This window comes from Sarcophilus harrisii, chromosome 3 (genome assembly GCF_902635505.1).
Source record: "Sarcophilus harrisii chromosome 3, mSarHar1.11, whole genome shotgun sequence".
NCBI classification, from domain to species: Eukaryota; Metazoa; Chordata; class Mammalia; order Dasyuromorphia; family Dasyuridae; genus Sarcophilus; species Sarcophilus harrisii.
Window position 1 is genome coordinate 601,525,404 of NC_045428.1, and position 20,361 is coordinate 601,545,764.

General features: G+C 46.0%; 1 protein-coding gene across 1 annotated transcript in view; it reads right to left on the reverse strand.

Annotated features, from left to right (window-relative positions):
* LOC100927680 (immunoglobulin superfamily member 1-like) overlaps positions 1–18,712 on the reverse strand; it is a 46,235-nt gene extending 27,523 nt beyond the window's left edge. Inside the window, exons 1-7 of the mRNA XM_031961775.1 lie at positions 18,567–18,712; positions 18,270–18,305; positions 17,810–18,094; positions 16,270–16,563; positions 15,438–15,626; positions 15,022–15,123; positions 14,459–14,705 (exon numbers count right to left, since the gene is read on the reverse strand). Coding sequence (XP_031817635.1) covers positions 14,459–14,705; positions 15,022–15,123; positions 15,438–15,626; positions 16,270–16,563; positions 17,810–18,094; positions 18,270–18,305; positions 18,567–18,600 — 1,187 coding nt within the window. The 5' untranslated portion in view covers positions 18,601–18,712. The remainder of the gene's footprint in view (positions 1–14,458; positions 14,706–15,021; positions 15,124–15,437; positions 15,627–16,269; positions 16,564–17,809; positions 18,095–18,269; positions 18,306–18,566) is intronic.
* Positions 18,713–20,361: the final 1,649 nt, after the last annotated feature.

Consider the following 20,361-nt stretch of genomic DNA (forward strand, 5'->3'; position numbering starts at 1 on the left):
CAGGACTCACACATGTCGGTGATTTCGTTTAATGTCTTTTATGTTTAAACTCACCCTGGTGCAAAGGATCAATCATCAAACCGAAGAGGGGACCCCAAAACTCTGAAAATCCTTAAAGGAGAAAATCTCCTTCAACTCTGTCTCAGTGAAGGGCCCCCGCCCCCCCACAAGGACAAAGTTTCATGTTTGATGTCTGGGTGGGCTGTCTTGAAACTCATTGAATTCATTTCAAGTTCCAGGTCAAAGCTGAAACCCAGAGAGGAGCCAACCTGGGACTCCACCCATGAGCCCCCTATTATAAAACAGCCAGACTAAAACCCTCTCTTTGCAGAGGTGCCAAGTATGCCAGCTATGCCATGCTATGCTATGCTTGGCATGCCAAGGGCCTTTGCCCACTGGAATACTCTTTCCAGTGCCATCCTCTCTCTACCCTCACCTGTTTCCTTAACTAGACTTTAACCTGACTTCCAATCCTCATAACAAACCTCTTTTATCAATCTAGGTTTTCTGGTCTGTGAATTCCTTTACAGGGAGCCTCTGCGCCACCAGAAGGGAGTTCCCCCAAACTCCTTACCCTTGTGCCCAATCCCGAGAGGTTCCAGGGGAGCCAAACCCCTCCATTTGATTCCCTGAACCCCAAACCTGTCACTAGACCTTATTTAACTTCCTGACTACCAGAAACCCTAATTTCATTTGGCTTCCCCAAATCTAAACCTCATCAAAACCAGCTTGGGTATTCTTGAGTGAACACGTTCCTTGTTTAGAAACGATAAATCCTAAACAGGCCCAGTTCTCGGGGCTGATGACCCTGCTTACCCTGATGGTTCCTAGAAAACTGGCAAGCTCACAAAGGAAGGGGAGTGGACAGAGATCCAGGCAGGGGGCTGAACTTGCCACCCCCAATGTTCTTAGTGCTTTGCTGGGCTGTGCTGTTTGATAGCTCCCCAACTCTGTGAAGGGGGAAAAGTGGGCTGCACTCTCTCATTCTTTTTTTTTTTTTAAAGTAATTATAGTTTTTTATTTACAAGTTATATGCATGGGTAATTTTACAGCACTGACAACTGCCAAACCTTTTGTTCCAATTTTCCCCCTCCTTCTCCCCTCCTCCCCCAGATGGCAGGTTGACCAATACATGTTAAATATGTTAAAGTACAAATTAAATACAAAATAAGTATACATGTCCAAACAGTTATTTTTCTGTACAAAAAGAACCGGACTTTGAAATAGTGTACAGTTAGCCTGTGAAGGAACTCAAAAATGCAGGCGGACAAAAATATAGGGGCACTCCCTCATTCTTGAAGGTTAGTTGATGAGGCTTCTTTCACCTCCTCCCTCATGCTTCACACACAGTAATGACCAGTTTTAGGTTTACTATGACTATAACTCCACAAATCTTAGTTAACAGCTGTAGAATGTTCCCAAGTAATAGCCAAATAGCCTTAGTTGTAGTTACTCATAATTTTCTAGTAAAGGTGAAAGACCTAATTCCCTAGAATATGCAGCGGGTTAGCAGAAGGTAGAGCTCCTAATAAGCCCTGCAGGTTTGATACACTCTGTGCAGCTGAAGATTGATAAGGCAGAGGATGGGACATGTTGACCTTTTAGATCAAGCAAGTGCTGTTGGAATCCTTACAAAGTGATAAGACAGTTGCCTAATTTAGCATGGTACTTAGCAAATTCTCTCTTTCTCTCTCTCTCTCTCTCTCTCTCTCTTTTTAAAAAAATTTAATAGCCTTTTATTTACAGGTTATATGTATGGGTAACTTTACAACCTTGACAATTGCCAAACCTCTTGTTCCAATTTTTCCCCTCCTTCCCCTCCCCCCTCCCCCAGATGGCAGGATGACCAGTAGATGTTAAATATATTAAAATTTAAATTAGATACACAATAAGTATACATGACCAAACCGTTATTTTGCTGTACAAAAAGAATCGGACTCTGAAATATTGTACAATTAGCCTGTGAAGGAAATCAAAAATACAGATGGGCAAAAATATAGGGATTGGGAATTCGATGTAATGGTTTTTAGTCATCTCCCAGAGTTCTTTCGCTGGGCGTAGCTGGTTCAGTTCATTACTGCTCCATTGGAACTGATTTGGTTCATCTCATTGATGAGGATGGCCAGGTCCATCAGAATTGGTCATTATATAGTATTGTTGTTGAAGTATATAATGATGTCCTGGCCCTGCTCGTTTCACTCAGCATCAGTACTTAGCAAATTCTCTAACTCACTAATATATTTAAGTACTCATTGGAGTTCACAAGTATGGGAGATTCACAAAGTTAACTTTGTTTCTTTGTGAATTCACACCTCCCTTAATCCCTCCCTCAGAGGAGGAGTCAACCTTTGGGAGATCATATATAAAGAGGCTCTTAGAGCTGCAAGTTAGTTCAGTTCAGAAGAAGCCACTAGTTGGAGTTGAGCTAGAGCCAGAAGTTAGTTCAGAAGATTGACAGAGAGGGGAGCACTCTGGGAGGAAGCCCACAAGCCCACTTTCGGAGGTGGAGTCAGATTCATTCCATCTTCCACCTTTGTGCTGGCTGGAGGCTGAAGGACATACCTTTGCATTTGGAGACATTTGGAGGAAGCTCTTGGAACCAAGCAGAGAGATAGACCACCAAGAAAACTAACCGGGCTTATTTTGGAGGAAGCAATAAAAGATCTGAACTTTTAACACCTGGCTGTATTTGGAGTGCTTATTATTCTGAACTGAAACTAAGGCTGCCTCCAAAAAATCTCCCCAAGAAACCTGCTCACAGAGAGAACCATTATATTTTAAAGAAGAGAAACCACATTTTGGCACCCGAACAGGGAACTTTTCAAATGAAGGAGATAAGATTTTGGAAGAGACAATAAAAGACTGTACTTTAATCCCTGTCTGCTTGTGTGGGGATTACTGAACTGAAAGAAAGGCTAGACCACCTTCTTTTTATGGTATTTTCACTTCTTTTTTGAGAGTCAGGGAAGGCTTGATCACCTTCTTTTTGGGGTTCTCACCTCCTTGAGAAGTCAGGGAGGTCATGACCACCTATGTTCTAAATCAAAAGAAAGGGGGAGATGTTGGAATCCTTACAAAGTGCTTATTTAGCAAATCCTGTAGCTCACTAATGCATTTAAGTACTCATTGGAGTTCACATGTTTGGGAGATTTCAGGGTTTTGTATCAGATATCCAAATTCACATATCCCTTAATCCCTCTCTCAGAGGAGGAGTCAACCTTTGGGAGATCATATATAAAGAATCTCTTAGCTTCAGGTTAGTTCAATTCAGAACATTGCCAAGAGTCGGAGAGGAGCAAGCTGGGAGATACTGAAGCCCACAAGCCCTCTCTCTTGGAGAGGAACACTCTGGGAGGAAGCCCACAAGCCCACTCTCGGAGGTCAGATTCATTCCAACTTTCACCTTGGTGCTGGCTGGAGACATTTGGAAGAAGAGAAGCTAAAGCTGGTAGAGACAAAATATTAGCGGTGAGAGCTCTTGGAACCAAGGAAAGCTGAGGCCTCTAAGAAAGCTACCCGGGCCCAAGGAAGGAGAAAATAAACGTTTGCATTTTTATCATTTAGCTGTGTTTGAGGTGATTATTACTTTTAACTGAAACTAAGGCTGCCTCCAGAAAACCTCCCCAAGAAACCTGCTCCCAGAGAGAACCATTATATTTTAAAGAAGAGAACACCACAAAGAGCTGGTAGCACATGGATGGACTATACCTGGGAGTTGCCTATGTGACCATGTAAGCATCAGGAAAGCATGTTTGACAGAAATTCAATATAACTTTGGCGATGAATGCCTGGAACAGTGACAAGGCCCCAGAAAGTAGACAATTTGGGATTATTTTGTGGTTCACAGATTACCGTAGGGAGTGACTGTTTAATATTAATGTCTGGCTACAATGTAACAACATCATATCTTTTATGTAACTTAGAAACACCTGGTGTTACTGAGACACTAGCAGAAAGAGTATTTAAACCCTGACTCTCAGGAACTTAGAATAATAAATAAAGGAAGTTGGAAATTTCATAATCAGAGTCCACCTGTGACAGTTCAGGAAGGCATTCCTCTGAACGACTTAGGGCATTTCTCTCCATTGCTGGGTTACTGACTTAAACATCAAGCAATCAAATTCAGAACTCAAAAGAATATCAGTTACAGTAACTGTAACTGATTTTATCTCCAGGAGCACATTCTAGTCCCAGCTTAGTGTAGAGGGCTGGAACTCTGGAGACGTATACTTGAAATAAGGTTTTAACTCAGTGGAACTGATGAGATGATGGTTCTCTAGTTTACATATACTTAGTCCGATGGTGATGCAATGGTTCTCTAGTTCACAAATACAAGTGTGCTGTAATGATGTAAATATAATAGGGTATTTAAGGGCAGAGAGAAGTGGGGACACAGTGAGTCAGAGTGAACAGACTGTGAAGGAGACAATAAAGGCTTTAGATTTTATTCCTGTCCATCCTCATGGTGACTATCCTGCTGAGACCAAGGCCTGTCCAAAGGACTTCCAGAAAGCTAACCCAGACATTAACGGACATTAGGGTTAGATACATTATTTTTTAAAAGTTCACCAGACTTACACAGAGAAGAGTATTAAATGTCAATTCCAGTTAATAACTGAGAGTGTGAATGAATATCCAAGGCCAGGTGGAAGATGTGATTTGCCATCTCTATTATTGATCTGAGTTGCAGTCTTATGCTTTTAGATTAGTGTTACAATAGTCTAGCTACCTTCAGGTGACATCATATACCTCCTCGGATTAATGCACAGTCCGTACTTAGACATTTCAATATTCAACTTAACTATCGGTACCAAGATTCTTATGAACACAGAATCGTAAATAGCCTAATTGTGATGCTCATCAGCATCAACAAAATTGTATATAGTTGTGATGTTTTATCAATACCAAAATACTTGTTCAAACTGAGTGGTAAATAGTAGAAATTATCACACTAACATATTTGCTTAAAGTATGCCTTTAATTCATTGTTAATGCCTTGTTCCTGTTGCACGGATTCTCCCAAATTTGCCCTGAATATGTTTTTTAAAGATTGTTTGAAAAGATGGTGAGACAATATGGACTTGTTGCAATAGAGAGCGGGTCTCAAATAATACCTGGACCAGTCTCCTGTAGTTCATGGACTTATTGGCTCTCTACAACTCCCTCCTTTTTAAGTCATCCTGCAAAGCACAAGGGACTAAGCCAATGAGTATAAGAATAATACATATAAGAGGAACAAAATGCAAAAGCATAGAAGTCAGATGCTTTACAAGATTTATCTTTTTTAATCACTCAAATATTCAGTTTGCTGTGTTATCAATATCAATTCAGTAATGCTACTTTTTGTTATGTTTCATGCCAACGTAGCTAATTCAGATTGATGTTGAATTGAAGTTGGAATCATTTGAAGCCATGTCACATTGGTGGTATCGCGATCTCATCTAGAGAGTTACACATACATCAGTGAATCTACGTTCACAAGTTAGTTGTGATTGAGTCTCCAAATTGTTTACATGATCCTTTAACCATATTAATGATTGTTCCATTAACTTTGCTCTTTGTTTTAACTCATTATCTATATTTGTTCTTTAAGAACTTATGATCCTTTTTTGGTATTTGATTAGCAAATTGGGCTGTCTGAATAGATTCTGTTAGGAGCTGAAGCTGAAATAGCAAGTGATATAATAATTGCTATAGTTGCAAGAACTCCATCAATGAGTAATCCAACAATTCTTTTTTTTCTAATTTTCCTTTGATATTATCTCAAACCTGTTCACCTGCTGACCTGCATTAATGGTGATTAATTTTAGTCAGCTTCATCCCATAGAATGGGTGGTCAATAATAAGAACCATAGGTAGAGAAGCAGAAGACATTGGGATAGAAAAAAAATATTCAAATAAAACACAATTGTAACATTTTACACTTTATCCTCCCAGAACATTCCTGATTTGTATTTCAATGCCATTCCTTAAAACAGTATCTTAGGTAGAAACATCTGTGTATATTGTAAAACATGCTGGACATTATATTATTGAGGGGCTTGAAAACACGATGGAATCCCATATCTGATGTGCGAAAATTTCTGCCATCTTAAAGTCCCAAATACATCATAACAGGGGAACCATGCAGACACTGGATAATTTGGGGTCTATTCACCAATCAGTTCCACTTCTCCCCAATTCTGTGGGGTCCAATGTCCTTTGGGAGCAGGGGTGATGTTCTCATCTTCTGAAACTACTTCTTGCTGAGAATGGGCATAGAATTGAGTCACCTGCAAGGTCTCTGTCTTCTATGGAAGGGGGAAAGCTGGAACTGTTTGAAACATTCAATGGCTGTCTGGTTCCTTGAAGCTAGCCAATGCAGCTGGAACTGACCAAATTCTAGAATAAAAATCAAATCTAACAAATAGAGGTTAGGATATGAGATAGAATGACAAGTCCACAAGGACTGCTATAAGATGTAAGAGCCCAATGTAGATTGGCCAGCAGCCTTCCGTGGAATGAAATATCTTAATGTCACAGGACATACAATACAGATAAGGGTTAAAGATATTTCAATTTTAGTTTCAAATAAACAATAAAATAACAGCTAGATCATATAATCATATTAAATTTTGGGATATAATGACTACATATTTTTGGGTTGAAAACAAGAAGATATTACATAATTGAATTGTGTTCATAGCATGTGTTGACCATTTGCTGCGATTATAGAAATTATTTGTTATAGAGGGAAAATGCAGGGGTATGATAATACCCTTAGAACTGGTTCTTCAAGCCTCAGCCTGGGAGCATAACATAACTGTTGTGTCACAGTTTTCTTTCATTCTGCTTCATTTCCCCTAAATTGTCCTGCCTTAGTTTCCTTCAATTGTTCTGCCTCAGTTTCCCTAAATTATCCTACCTCAATTTCCCTAAATTGTTTTGCTTCAGTTTCCCTAAATTTTTCTGCCTCAGTTCCTTGAATTGTTCTGCCTCAACCCCCTTGTTCCAATGCCCCTTTCCTGTTCATTAGGGCTGAGATAATTAGGGCTGTGGAGATCTAGCCGCTCTGGCATTCCAAAAGATAAAACTTTAGAAGTCCTATTTCAGATACCTAATAGGTATCCTCTATCTCTAAGTTTCAGACTTCCTGGCTCAAGTTGAACATCTCCTTTACTCCCAGTTTATCAGAATTTATGCTCCTGCTCCTCAACGTGTCAGGACCAAATTAATGGTCCCTGTCTGGAAATTCCTGAGCTCATCAATGCTCAGGCTCCCCCCCGCTCTCCCCCACCTTTGTCTCCTCTGATCTCAGAGCCACATATAAAAAAAAAACCATTACAATCTCACATTCGAAGCTGATGTTGATGCTGAATGCTTTCAGATGTCAGCCCTGGGTCCAAAATGGATCCTTTGGTCCCAAAAAATCTCTCCCTTTCAGAAATTCAAATAAAATATTTAAACCTCCCTAATCTCTATCTTGCCTCAGTTTCTCTGGCATTACAATGACAAAATAAAGCATCCTTAGTTTCAGTTTGATAATATTCTATTTTGTCCAAATATCATAGTTTTACCTTATCAGACTCAATAATAATCAGATGGGTTCTCATTCAAAGAGACACAATAAGGGAACTGAGTCTGAAGGATCTCACCTTAAACAGAAACTCCCAACTCTTGTCCAGATACAGACCTCTACCTGTTCAGGGTTACATATCTCTGAGTAACTTATGCTTTTTCTCTTAAGTGGTGGGTTATTGAATTAATGATTAAGCAGTCAAATTCAAAACTCAAAAGAATGTCAGTTACAGTCCCAAGAGATTTTTATCACTAATAGCAAATTCTATTAATTGCAGTTTAGGACTAGATAAAGTATTTTTAAATGTTTACCAAAACTTAGATACATAGGACATTGTTTAACTTGTTTTGCATGTTAAAATTCATCCTGGTGCAAAGGATTAATCATTAAAGGATCTCACACATTATATATATATATATATATATATATATATATATATATATATATATATATATATATATATTACTATATCTCCTAAACAGACTCTCCCAGGGCTAACAAGCTTACTTATCCTGAAAGTTAAGAAAACTGGCAAATTTACAAATTAAGGCTAGTTGACAGAGGCCCAAAGGAAGGGGCTGAGTTTTTGTAGCCCAACCCCCACCATTCTTAGTGTTTTTATGGGTTGTGCTATATACAGTAATTCTCAGATTTAGGTTTAACATGATGATAATAGCTCCAAGTAACTTAGTTAATTTTGGATTTTTCCTAAATAAGAACCAAATAGTTTTAGTTGTAACTTCTTAATTGTCTAGCAACTGTGAAAATATCTAATTCCCTAAATTACATTTTGAAAATAAGATAAAATCAGATTAGTAAGGTTAAATAAACTTTCCACCTTCATTTAGTTAACAAATCTATTATGTCTCCAAATTGTAGAGCTGGGAAATTCTCAGGGAGGATTTCCATTCCAGTAAATAATTTCCCTTTATGTTATGAGGAGAAAACAAGACAAAATTATTTTTTAAAATTGAAATAGAATAGATGTCAAAATTTATTTAAGTTGAGTTCATGAGATTTTTATATTTCAGTTAAAATGTTCTAGACAAACTGAATTGCAATTTGGATATCCTCCAATTCACACAAATCATTTATCTCTTTTGTAAGCCAGGAAAGAGTTAAGATGTGAATTGTTTTGTGACTGGGCCCTGAGAAGCCTGACTTCTCTGTGTTATCTGTGAAGATAACACAAAAGAAATCTGGGTTATTTTTTTTTTTTTGGCAGTTTTTAAGTAGCCATGAACTTCTTTTCTCTATTCTTAAATTTAGTGCAAATAGATTGCAATTCATATATCCATTTAGTGGGCTTTGCTTAAAAGCTTCTTTAAAACTGCTTTTACTAAAATCTCAAATAACAAATTTCACTAAATTATGTATATTTTCCTTCTCTCCCTTTTACCCCTTCTTCCAGGTGGGGAAGAAGGAGGGGTGGAGGAAAGAGAAAGAGATTCTTTGCATTATCTTCCTTGGCTAATGAGGCCTTAATTTAGCTGAATTTGCTTAATTTAAATTACACACACCCAGAAGTTATTTATCTCAACCTTGGCCTTGCATGTTGGTCACATCTAAAAACCTATAAAGTTATCAAATATGAAGCAACTTTATCCAACAAAGCAGTTAACATTCATACAACATGTTCTGATCTTCACAGCAGCAGTCATTATTAGTTATCTTTATATATCTGAAAACTGGGCAGAGAGAGAACAATTTGCTATAACTTAGCTAATCCATTTCTGTAATAGAATCAGAGAATAGGGGGTTTACTGAAAATAGAGGCTGAGTGGCTTTTTCCCTTCACACTGCCATGGGGCTGCCAGGGGAGCCCGGATTCTTCCCAAGCAGTTCCTGGACAGAAGCTGCTGAAGGCCGGAGGTGACTGGTACCAGGATATCCCTTTGATGGTAGTTTCAGGTGCCAGGGATCAGGGAATGCTGCCCATGGACTCTATCCCCATTTCCCAAGCTGGGTTAGGGAGATGTCTGGTCAAGCCAATGGCTTTGGCTGCTTTCCCTTCAGTACTTTAGCATTCTCTTTTCTTAATCTGATCTGAGATGAAAGAAGTTAGCAAATAGATCTTGTAAGCAATCAGTTTTGTAAGCAATCCTTACCAGGGTCCACCCTTCATCCCAATGGATTAAAAGGTGACTCCAGGCAAGAAAGAAGTCAAAGAAAGGTTAGCAAAAGTTGCTATTGGTGGGGAGCCAACACTGATCTACAGGGGAAGGCCACATTCCTAAGACCATTCTAACCTTGGATAGGCAGATTTCTAGGCACCATTCTAATCACATCCTTGAGCTTCCTACATCACCAAAGACTCCCAGTCACCTCATCCTTGATGGGAAACTAATCCTTTGTCTAGGGCCCCTCTGTACTGAGTTTGTGCGACCCCTACTTCCTTTCCTCTTGCTATAAATGCTTGTACTTTTACAATTAGCACAGTGTGGGGCATACAGTAGGTACTTAATAACTGCTTCTTGATGTCCCAACTATTCGTGCTTCTCCACTCCACAGGCTAGGATATAACACTGCAGTGTGTTGAACGGTCCAAGTTTACAATTTTGTTCTGGGATGAAGCCACATTCTGTTAGAGAACTATAATGGGAAGGTTCAGGTTAGAAATGTAACTTAAGTTCTGTAGAATCCATTAAGCAACTAGTTTTATTTTAGTAGCTTTTTAAAAGGGGGATATTTCTTAGAGTGATGGAGCAGGATCTACTAGGTCCTATTTGGGCTCACAAAACTACAGCAAGGGTATTCCACCCTCAGGAACAAGCTCCCCCCTTAAGGCGACCCTAGACAGCTTCTGAGAAGAAGAAAAGGCTCACAGGTACAGACTTCCCCCATGGCAACCATGGACAGTTCCTGAGAGGAAGAAATGGATCCCAGGCACAGGTTTCCCCCATGGCAACCATGGACAGCTCCTGAGAGGAAGAAATGGCTCACAGGTACAAACTTCCCTCCTGGCGACCATGGACAGCTACTGAGAGAAGGAGATGGTCCATAGGTAAAGGCTTCCTTTTTCTTCCTCACTCCCCAAGCCAAAAGGAGAACTCCACTCTGTTTTCCTCTACTTTGTCTTCTGAACAGAGAAGGGATGCTCAGAGGGCTGAGAGTAGGCGATTCTGCTCTTACACAGGCATCACAAAAGCTGGCTCCTGAGTTCCCTCCTGACAACAGCCTCCAACAGTCTCCTCATTAGAAGCCAGTAAGTGATTACTCTTTTCCTTTATTAAGGTGTCCCAGGAAGGAATGGACTTTTCCCTTGTCAAGACCAATGCCCTGCATGTGTCTTGGATCACATCCCTTCCATCTTCTCTGGGCAATTTCTCCCTAAGTCATTCCCTCCCTGCAGGGATGAATTCCTCCATATCTCCTGGTTGCTTCCCAGCTACTTATAAATACACACTCCACATTTAATTCTGAAAAATCTAAATCGGCCCTTACACTACTGTTCCCTTCAGCTGTCTTTGTTTATAGACAATCTCCTGGATAAGACCATTTGTGTTTATGACTTTCTCTATTTTTCACTCATTTCCCCCCTCCTTTCTATCTGGCTCCTGGCATCCTCACTCCATTGAAACTGTTTTCTCCAAAGTTGTCAGTTATCTCTTTTCTTCTCAGTGGAATCTCTTTTCTTGATCCTCATCGTTTTTGAGTTCTTTCTCCTGCACTGAATGCTATTGTCCAATGCCTCCTCCCAGTTGGTCTCTCCTCTCTGGGTTTCTGTTGCTTCTTGGCCCTCCTCCCGGCCACCTCCATATTCTTCCTAAGTCATTTTTGCAGGATACGCTTCCATATCACACTCTTGAACTGTTTCCTGCACAAGATTGTTTGTGGTGCCTTCTTTTCTCTCTTTAAACTCTCGGTGATCTAAGTATTCATTTAGCTTCTCCATACACAGGACTCCAAGGTCTATGGAACCAACTTCAATCTCTTTGCTGAGCCCTAGAACCCCACCACTACCTGCCAGTTTGACAGTTCTATTGGCATATTTGTGGCCATCTCCAAGTCATCTTGGACAAAATAGACTTATTGTCTCATGTCACAGTAATGTGTCTTATTTCTTAGGAAGGCAGCCCAGGCACACAGAGTCAGCATCTCAGGGTCTTTCTCCACGTGACCTCTTATGTCAATTATTTACTTATTTTTTTCCAGTTCTCATTCCATTACATCTCTCTCATCCATCCCCATCCTATCATCCACCCAGTTACAATTCATAGTTAGTTCATGTCCTAATCACCTCTTCCCTGGATAATTGCAGGTGCATCATCCTGTCTCCAAACCACTCTCTACAGTTTCTAAAATGGCATTCCTTTAGACCAGGTTTGACTAAGTCATTCTTCATGTCCCCTCCCCCCCTCAGGCTTAGAATCTTATTTTAAAATTTAATTTTATTTTATTTCCAGCTTCAATTTTTTTTCTCTCCCTTCTTTCCATCCACTACCCAGTGAAAAAGTAGGAAAACCAAATCTCATTATAATATGTACAATCATGTAAAATAAATCTCCCTATTTCCCATGTTGAAAAGAAAATCGCTTTTGACCTATTTTCTGAGTCTATCCACTCTCTCTGGACAGGAATAGCTTAATTCCTCATGAGTCATCGGGAATTGTGTTTGGATGTTGGGGGTTGATGCAAATTTCTGGGTTTCTCCTAGCTTCCTTCATCCTCTGTCTTTTGCTGCCTCCCATGATATCTAGGCTCCAATAATTTTAAAAACCTTATATTGTCAGGTCCTGGGAGAGGAGTGCATTGAAGGGGGAAAAGGTGTTTTGGAATATAAAATTTTTAAGAAAAATAGGTTGGGATTTATATGTGGCTAATCATGCTTCTTTCCAACAATCACTGAATATGGGACCTTTTGTAATTTTCTTATTGTAAAAAACCCATTCTTTGCCACAAACCTCATGCCTGTATTTATTGTGAATTCTTTCACAAAGCCTGACATCGGCCAAGGGGACCCCATTACTGTTATCGGATCTCTCTCAACCCTCGTTTCTGATACCTCATCATGAACACACATATTTTTTTCCATGAGGAAACTTCCTGCAAAACTGAGAATTTGAGGTCCTGCTACAACAGAGACAGAAGTTGTCTAAGCACTGTGTTCTCTATGCATGTGATTCACTATCATTGTGTCTTTAAGTTTATTCCCACTTTTTTTTTTTTTTTTTTTTTTTTACTTCTCAACTCCTCCAGGGACTTTTTGTGTATTTGTTGGAGAGTGAATCCCAAACTCTTTTGGAAATATCCAAAAGATGGATCAAAAAAGGGATCCAAATATTATTGATCAGAAAATTAAGACAACTTGGATACCACAACACACCTCTCAGATCTGCTAAGATGATGGGAAAATATAATGACAAATGTTGGGAGGTATGTGGGAAAACAGGGACACTGATGCATTGTGGGTGAAATTGTGAAGACATCCAGCCATTCTGGAGAGTGATTCAGAACTATGCTCAGAAAGGAGGGAAAAGAGACCTGTATGTGCAAGAATGTTTGTGGCAGCCCTGTTTGAAGTAGCTTAGAAAATGGAAAATGAATGGATGCCCATCAGTTGGAGAATGGTTGAGTAAATTGTGGTATATGAATGTTATGGAGTATTATTGTTCTGTAAGAAATGAGCAGCAGGATGATGTCAGAGAAGCCTGGAGAGACTTATAGGAACTGATATTGACTGAAATGGCAGGACAGAGTCAATGTACTTTAAACTAGACTATATGAGGATGCCCGATGGAAGTGGTTTTTCTGTAATAAGGATCCAAACGTTCCAAGATCAGTGTGAGTGTTGAGAGATCCCCAACAGCAATGGGTCCCCCTTGGTGTTCCAATGAATAAGATTGAGGTTTGTGACAAAATGGTTTATTTAATGTAAACAGCTTTCTCCCCTGGGCAAAATTCTTAAGATATTTTTGCAAATTTTAAAAAGAAAGGTTTAAATGAGAAGAATCGATTTCAGGCCTTTTCCTGATTAAATTGACAGCAATGGATGGAAACCCCTGTTATATTGGGTTTGCCCTGGCCTTGAGGGACAAGTTCAAGGGACTAATCCTCAACTCAATAGAGAGCGGTGATTCTGCCCCCAGCCAAGATCTCCAATGGAATGAGATGACTTCTCTGGGAGTTTCCCTTATGAATGGGTGGGCCCCTCCCAGAGGGTTTGAGACTCAGGAGCATCCTTCCCCCAAAGATAGAAGGGATAAGATGGCACAGCAGAAGGAGAAGTGCTGGGCCGGTGGTGGATGAGAAAAGGCCCCAGTGAGGCTTGATGAATGACCCTGGAGACTGGGGGAGGGGTCTGTCTAGACATGGCCCAAGGAGGAAAATAACCTTTTCATCTCTCTGAACCTCCACTCCAAGGGAGACATTGAATCCAGGAGGGAAGGCAGCCAACATTGTGAGCAAGGAAATGCCTTTTGCTTTAAGCACCGGTCTCTATCCTCAGTGGGCAAGGAGGGCCCCAAGCTGCCTATGGGGGGCTGCGCCTCCCTTCCCTCCGGATGCCAATTCCACAGGGAATAGACTTAAATAGAACCATGTATCCAGGTGGACGGCAACACGGAACTGAGAGGAGGATCCATGGGAGCACATGGGGCAGGTAAATAGGTAAAGGTCTTTCTCCCCCTGAGAAGGAGGTGGCTCAGCTCAGCCAGAAGAGGGAGCGCTGGGTCTCAGCGAGAGGGAATTCCCCGGACCAATGGGATGGGAGGTTCCTGGCCTTTTCCTGGGGGCTGAATGGCGCCTTTCTCCAGCAGTGGTGAAAGGAGTTCTTCTTTTCCTTCCCCCATGGCGCCTCAATCTCCCCAGGCAGGGAGGAGCAAAATCTTGACCTTTGAGGGAGAGAATAGGACCACTGGCCCCTTTTGGGGGGGGCCTCTGGGGAGGGGGGGGCAGGGCCGTTTGATCTGAGACAGGAGCCTCAGGCTGGGGAGAAGGTCAGTTCCGGGTGGCAGCCAGGGCAGCGCCTTTAGATTCCACAGGAAGGCTGACTCTGGTCTCCTCAGGAGCCCCGGGGCACAAATGTCTTCTTGTGAACATTGGGAAGCCGGGTCTGTATCTCCAGGCAGCAGGGGGGAGGAGAGCTGGGGCAGAGGGCGCTTGTGAGCCAGGCCAGCAGAGGGCAGGCTTGTCCTGGGTGGGGGATCTGATGTGGGAGAGGCCGTGGGGGAAGCAGGGGGTCCTGCTGCTGGTCAGGGTGGGCTTAGGGCCCCCAGAGCCAGGATGGCCAAAGCTGTGCAGAAGGAGGCTCAGGGGGATTGCTCCTACCATTGATGGGGATGGTGTGGACACTTGCCACCCAATGATGAGATTGGTGTAGACCCCCAAATGCGGGGCCCTCCCTCTGTCTGGGTGTGGGCAGGATTCTGGAAGTCTTTGGGATCCGCACCTTCAGTGCCCCCCAGCTCCGCCTTCCCCTTTGTCAGAAGATGTGGGAGCTCCCCCTGGGCCTCCCCTGCAACCATTCCAGGCTTCAGCCAGCAGGACCCCCAGGAGGACGAGCACCAGCCCGGCCAGACCGAGGCGGATGACATTGCCCACCTTGTAATCCTGGGCCGCGGGACCTGGAGGGGGAGAGAAGTCACTGGGAGAGGGACAAGGCCCCCGATCTCTGGCCCCCATCAGTGGGGGTGGGATTCCTCCCCTCCAGGCCCGGCTCCAGCCCCTGTCCCTGGGCTAGGAGTCCTGGTCACTCCCTGACTGGGAGGCTGAGGAAGGGGCTGAGGGCGGGGCCCTGGGAGTGAAGCCTGAGGGAGGGGCTGAGGCAGCTTCCTTCCCCTATCCCTCCCCCTCAGGGCTTCCTCTGCAGGCCCCTGAGTCAGGCCCAGGTCCCTCTTCCCCTTGTCCTCACTTCCTCTCCTCCCCTTGGTTCTTCATCTCCCGCCATGTTGGGAACAGCTTGGGGAGGGGGTAGGGGGAGAAGCTTGTGGTGAGGAAGAGCCGAGTTCAGTTCCCACCTCAGACGCTCTCTGTGTGAGCCTGGCCCTGCCAGGAATGGCAGAAGCAGAGCCCCCTCCCCATAGTCCCTGCTGTGGCTGCGTGGGAGAGGGGCTGAGGCCCCGGGGGCCTGATGGGGAAGAGAGAGAAGGGAGCAGGTTTGGGGCCGCCCCATGCAGTGTGGATTTCCCTCCTTCCCTAGCTTGGAGCCCCTCCTGCCTGTGTCCCAGGCCTCCATTCCTCCTCACGCTCTGAGACAGGGGGGACCAGGCCCTGGCTCAGGCTGCAGGAGCAGCAGAGGAACAGAGACTCCCTCCCTGTGCTGAGGATGCCTGTTCCTCACTGGGTGGGGAGGGGTCAGAGCTTGGGTGCCTCCAGGGCTGGGGGGGAGGGGAGGATCCTTTGAGGTTCCTGGAACAAAGAGGGAGAAGTGTGAGGGGCTTGTGGGTATTACTTTCCCCACTGGCTCAGCCCTGGCCTCCTCAACCCCCTGCCCTGGGAACTGGAGATATTGTCTGTATGTGGGTAACAGGACTGGTAGCCAATGGGGAGGGGTCTAGAGGGCCCAGGGAGTAGAGGCCCAGGGTCTGGGGCCTTCTCTGAGCATGACCCGTTGCCCAGACTCTCCTTGCCTCCCTCTGAGCCTTCCCCCACCAGCTTCCTGGTCCCTGGGGGCCCCTGGGACAGGGCCCTTTGCAGGCAGCGAGGTGCCCCAGGAGCAGGGAGGGATGTTAGCAGGGCTGGGAGGGAGGGGGAGGGTCGGGGTCTCTCACCTGTGATCCTGAGCTTCACGGGGTCGCTGGGGGATGACCACTCACGGGGTGAGAGACTCTGAAAGCTGTAGCATCGGTACGTCCCTCCGTGGGTGGAGTCCACCACAGGGATGAGGAAATTGGCCTGAGACCCCTGTGCATGGGACTGGGCCCAGGCCTTGGTGACCTGTTCTCCGTCCTTGTACAGGGCAGACCGATCATGGGACAGCTGGGAATGGCACTGGAGGGTCACGGCCTGTCCTGTGGCCACCGTGGAGTTGGGCCAGGCCGAGAGGGAAGGTGAATGGTATACACCTGGGGAACAGAGGCAGAAGTTAGGGCTCTAAGGCTTCTCTTTCAGGATAGGGGCAGATCTGGCTGCTGGGGGGGGGGTGACCTGGGTCTACCTAGACCCCAGCCTGGGGATGAAGGAAGAAAGGAAACCTCCCAGCTTCTTGGGTAGAAGAACAGTATTGGAAACCTTGGAGGGGGGGAGGAAAGTGGGGAGAGAGAGAGAGAGAGAGAGAAACAGAGAGAGACAGAGATAGAGGCAGATAGACAGACAGAGACAGAGAGAGACAAGAGAAAGATAGAGACAGAGACAGAGACAGAGACAGAGACAGACAAAGGGAAAGGAGAGAGAGACAGACAGACAGACAGACAGACAAATTTGGGTCAGTTTTGGGAAAGGAGCCATGGTCACCTCCCTGGCAGGGGCTGGGAGCCCAGGCCCTGATCCTCTCTCATAGAATCTCTTCATTGGGGGAGGCTTGGAGTGGGGGCAGTTATGGCCGGTTATGACCCGAGTGGGCTGGCTCTCATCCCCAAAGCAGAGGCTACTCTCATTGGGGACCCTAGGCAGGTCCCTGGAAGGTTGATAAGAGGCTTGGCTGGGATTCCTGGTTCCCTTCTACCCTGACCTCCTACAGAGACCCCTGGGGCTACCCAGAGGAGACCCCCCCTTCACCCCCCCCCCAGGTCTGGCCTGGGGGAGGGCACAGAGCAGCAGCCGGCCCCTCCACTCTCCTCTGGCTTGAGAGAAGGAACCACCAGCTTTGTCTGGGCTCCTGAGCCCCAAGCTGAACCTCCCTCCTCCACTCTGGCCCAAGATGGGACCTGACTGAGGCAGCTGGACGTGCAGAGGCCGGAGCCCTGGCCTGGAGTCAGGAAGGCTCTGAGTTCAAATCCAGCCTCAGACATTTCCCAGCAAGATGATCCTGGGCTAGTCACTTCCTCTGTGTTTGCCTCAGTTCCCACCCCTCCCTCTGCCCCCCCCCCCGTGTAAAATGGGATAGCCCCCATCAGTCAGAGTTATCATGAGACAGTAATGTAAAGTGCTTGGCACACAGTAGGTGCTGTATAAATGCTGACTCCCTTCCCCTACTTGTAGCCCCAGGGGAGAGCAGAGGCCGGGACAGGGTAGAGGACAGGACAGGGCAGAGGACAGAAGGGCAGGGTCAGGGAGCAGCTTGGGACCAGGCTGGGCAGGGGAGGAGCTCAGGGGCTGCTGGGACCCCGGGCCAGCCCTGCCTGAGGGGTGGAGTGACCTGGACTTCCTCACCCGTGGCCACCAGCTCCAGGGGCTTACTGAGCTCTGACCAGTAATACTCTCTTTTGTAGTGGCAGGAGTAGGTCCCTGTGTCACTCAGTGTCATCGATGGGATGGAAAACTCAACCTCATCTTCCCGTGACAGCTCGGAGCTGATACGTTCGTATACAAATCCCGTATATTTCACCAGAAAGTATTCAGTAGCCTCCGGTGACCCCCGGCACCTCAAGGTCACATTTCTCCCCAGGGGCACGAGTGACCCATTCTCTGCACTGAGGGAGGGTCTGGGGAGCTTGTCTAGAAGGGAATGAGAGCTGTCAGCCCCAGGGGACCCCCGGCTCTCTGCTCCCTGAACTGGGTTCCCCCTTCAAGCCCTGCCAGGCCAGCCCAGACCCCCTCCCACCTCCCTCTCCTGGGGAGCTTGTCTGCTCTGAGGGGGGAAGGGGAGAAAGAGGGTGGGGGAGGGACTCACCTGCCTGCGTCCTCATCCTGTGGCCCAGACACAGCCCTGGCAGAGAGGACCCTGATTACTGTCGGTCAGCGCCCCCTCTCCCTCACAAACCTTATCCTCCCTGCCCCCAGCAAGGAGACAGGACCCAGAGCCTGGCTCAGAGACACCCCCACCTCGGGGCTTCCAGCTCCTCCCCTCTACCCTATCTTGCTGGCTGATCTCTGGCTTGTCAGGCCCCTTCTTTCCCACAAAATGGGGGTGGGCTGAACCTGGGGCTCTGTAAAGTCCCTTCCAGAGTGGGAGCTTCTTAGGACTCACCGAGGCACAGCAGGGCAGAGAGGACGGGGCTCATGGTGGTCCTAATGGGAGGGGGGCTGCTGGCCAACCCGGATGGAGGCACAGGATGCAAGCGGGGCTGGCTCTGCTCTGAGGTTCCCAAACTTCCCCTTCCTCTTTGTGGGTGCTGTCTCCTTGCTGGCCCCACACTGTGGGGGAGGGGGGCATTCACCTTGTGACACATGGAACAATTCTTGCTTTTTTGGTGTTAATTCTGGCTCCAGAACCTGGGAAAGATCCCCGGGGAAGTGGGAGGTGTCGGCCTCCCAGACCCCCCGCCTCCCAATTGGCAGGAGTTGGGCTCCCCAGGGGTCTGTGAATCTGACCCTGTAGACACGATCCTGCCCTCACCCAACCCTGGCTCTCTGAGACTGGGCTCAATCCCCAGCCCAGCAGAGCCTTCCCGGGTGCTGGTCACTAAGGAGTTAAAGGTTAACCTCCAAATAAGGGGCTGATGTGGGGGCTGCTTGGGGAGCTGATGCCTTAGGGCCCAGGGGCGGCTGTTCTGGAGTTTCCCCAGGAACTTGTTGGCTCCAGCCCATCCTTGGGACTGCCTGGGCCTCTGCCTTCTGTGGATGGGAGGCCTGGGACTCCTCGCTTGCCCCAGACTGGAGGGTCAGGTCCCAGGACAGGATTCCTCCTTTTGGGGTGTATGGGGTGCTCAGGGAGAACCTGCTCCTCCAGGGTGAGGGCTGCTCATCTACCCTTGGGGTTCACAAGTCAGACAATTCTGTGGCTCTGGCAGCCACTGTGGCTGCTGGGCTGTGAGATTGGACCCCCAGACTTACTGAGGCTAAGGGCGAGGTTTGCAAGGTGCCTCAAAAGGATTGTAGCCTTAGACCTTTTTCAAAGCAAGAGGCAGAGATTTTGTGACACTGCTGGGAGGAGACTCATTTCCCAAAGGGACTTTTAGCCATTAACAGGGAGGAAGATAAAGGGGTAAGTTCCTTAGAGGAATGGGCCATTAAGAAAGGCCAGGATGACTAAGGCAGGGGAGGGGCCTAGAGGGTTTGTGCCACACATAATGGGGGCGCTTTCTGATGAGCCCTGGGAAAAAGTAGGTTCTTTTATGGGGGAAAAACAAGCTCAGAGGTTCCCATGGCAACCTGGCCATCTGATTGGCCACAGGATCTGGGCTCAGGATAATCTTGTCAATGCAAGGAAGTGGAGAAGGCCCCAAAGTCCCACTCAGGAAGCAAAGGCCCATTTAAGCAGTCAGTCCTTCTCCCTGCTTGCCTCAGGCAGTGCCTTGGGTGGCAGTTCAGACCCTCTCCCTGGGAGCTCCCCAGCTCCCAAACCCCTGGCCTCCTTTTGCTGGGGTCCCTTTCACCCCCTCATGGCCACATCTGGCAAAACCTTTTTGGCAGCCAGCCTAAGCCAGGTTGTGGGTAAATACTGGTGCTGGAGGAGGATCCCTGGCAGATAAGAAGCCACTTTTCCATGGCAGAATGAGAGGGTGAGCACAACTTGTTCCCAAGGCCCCAAAGGAGGCAGGAGCCGGTTCAGTGGGAGCTTAGAGCTGGGTCAGACCCGGAAGGTGCCACGGGCCTCCACTGAGTTATTCTTAAAAGTCTCCCAGGACTCACACATGTCAGTGATTTCGTTTAATGTCTTTTATGTTTAAACTCACCCTGCTGCAGAGGATCAATCATCAAACTGAAGAGGGGACCCCAAATCGCTGAAAATCCTTAAAGGAGAAAATCTCTTTCAACTCTGTCTCAGTGAATGACACCCCTTCCCCTCCCGCCAAAGACAAACAGTTTCATGTTTGTTATCT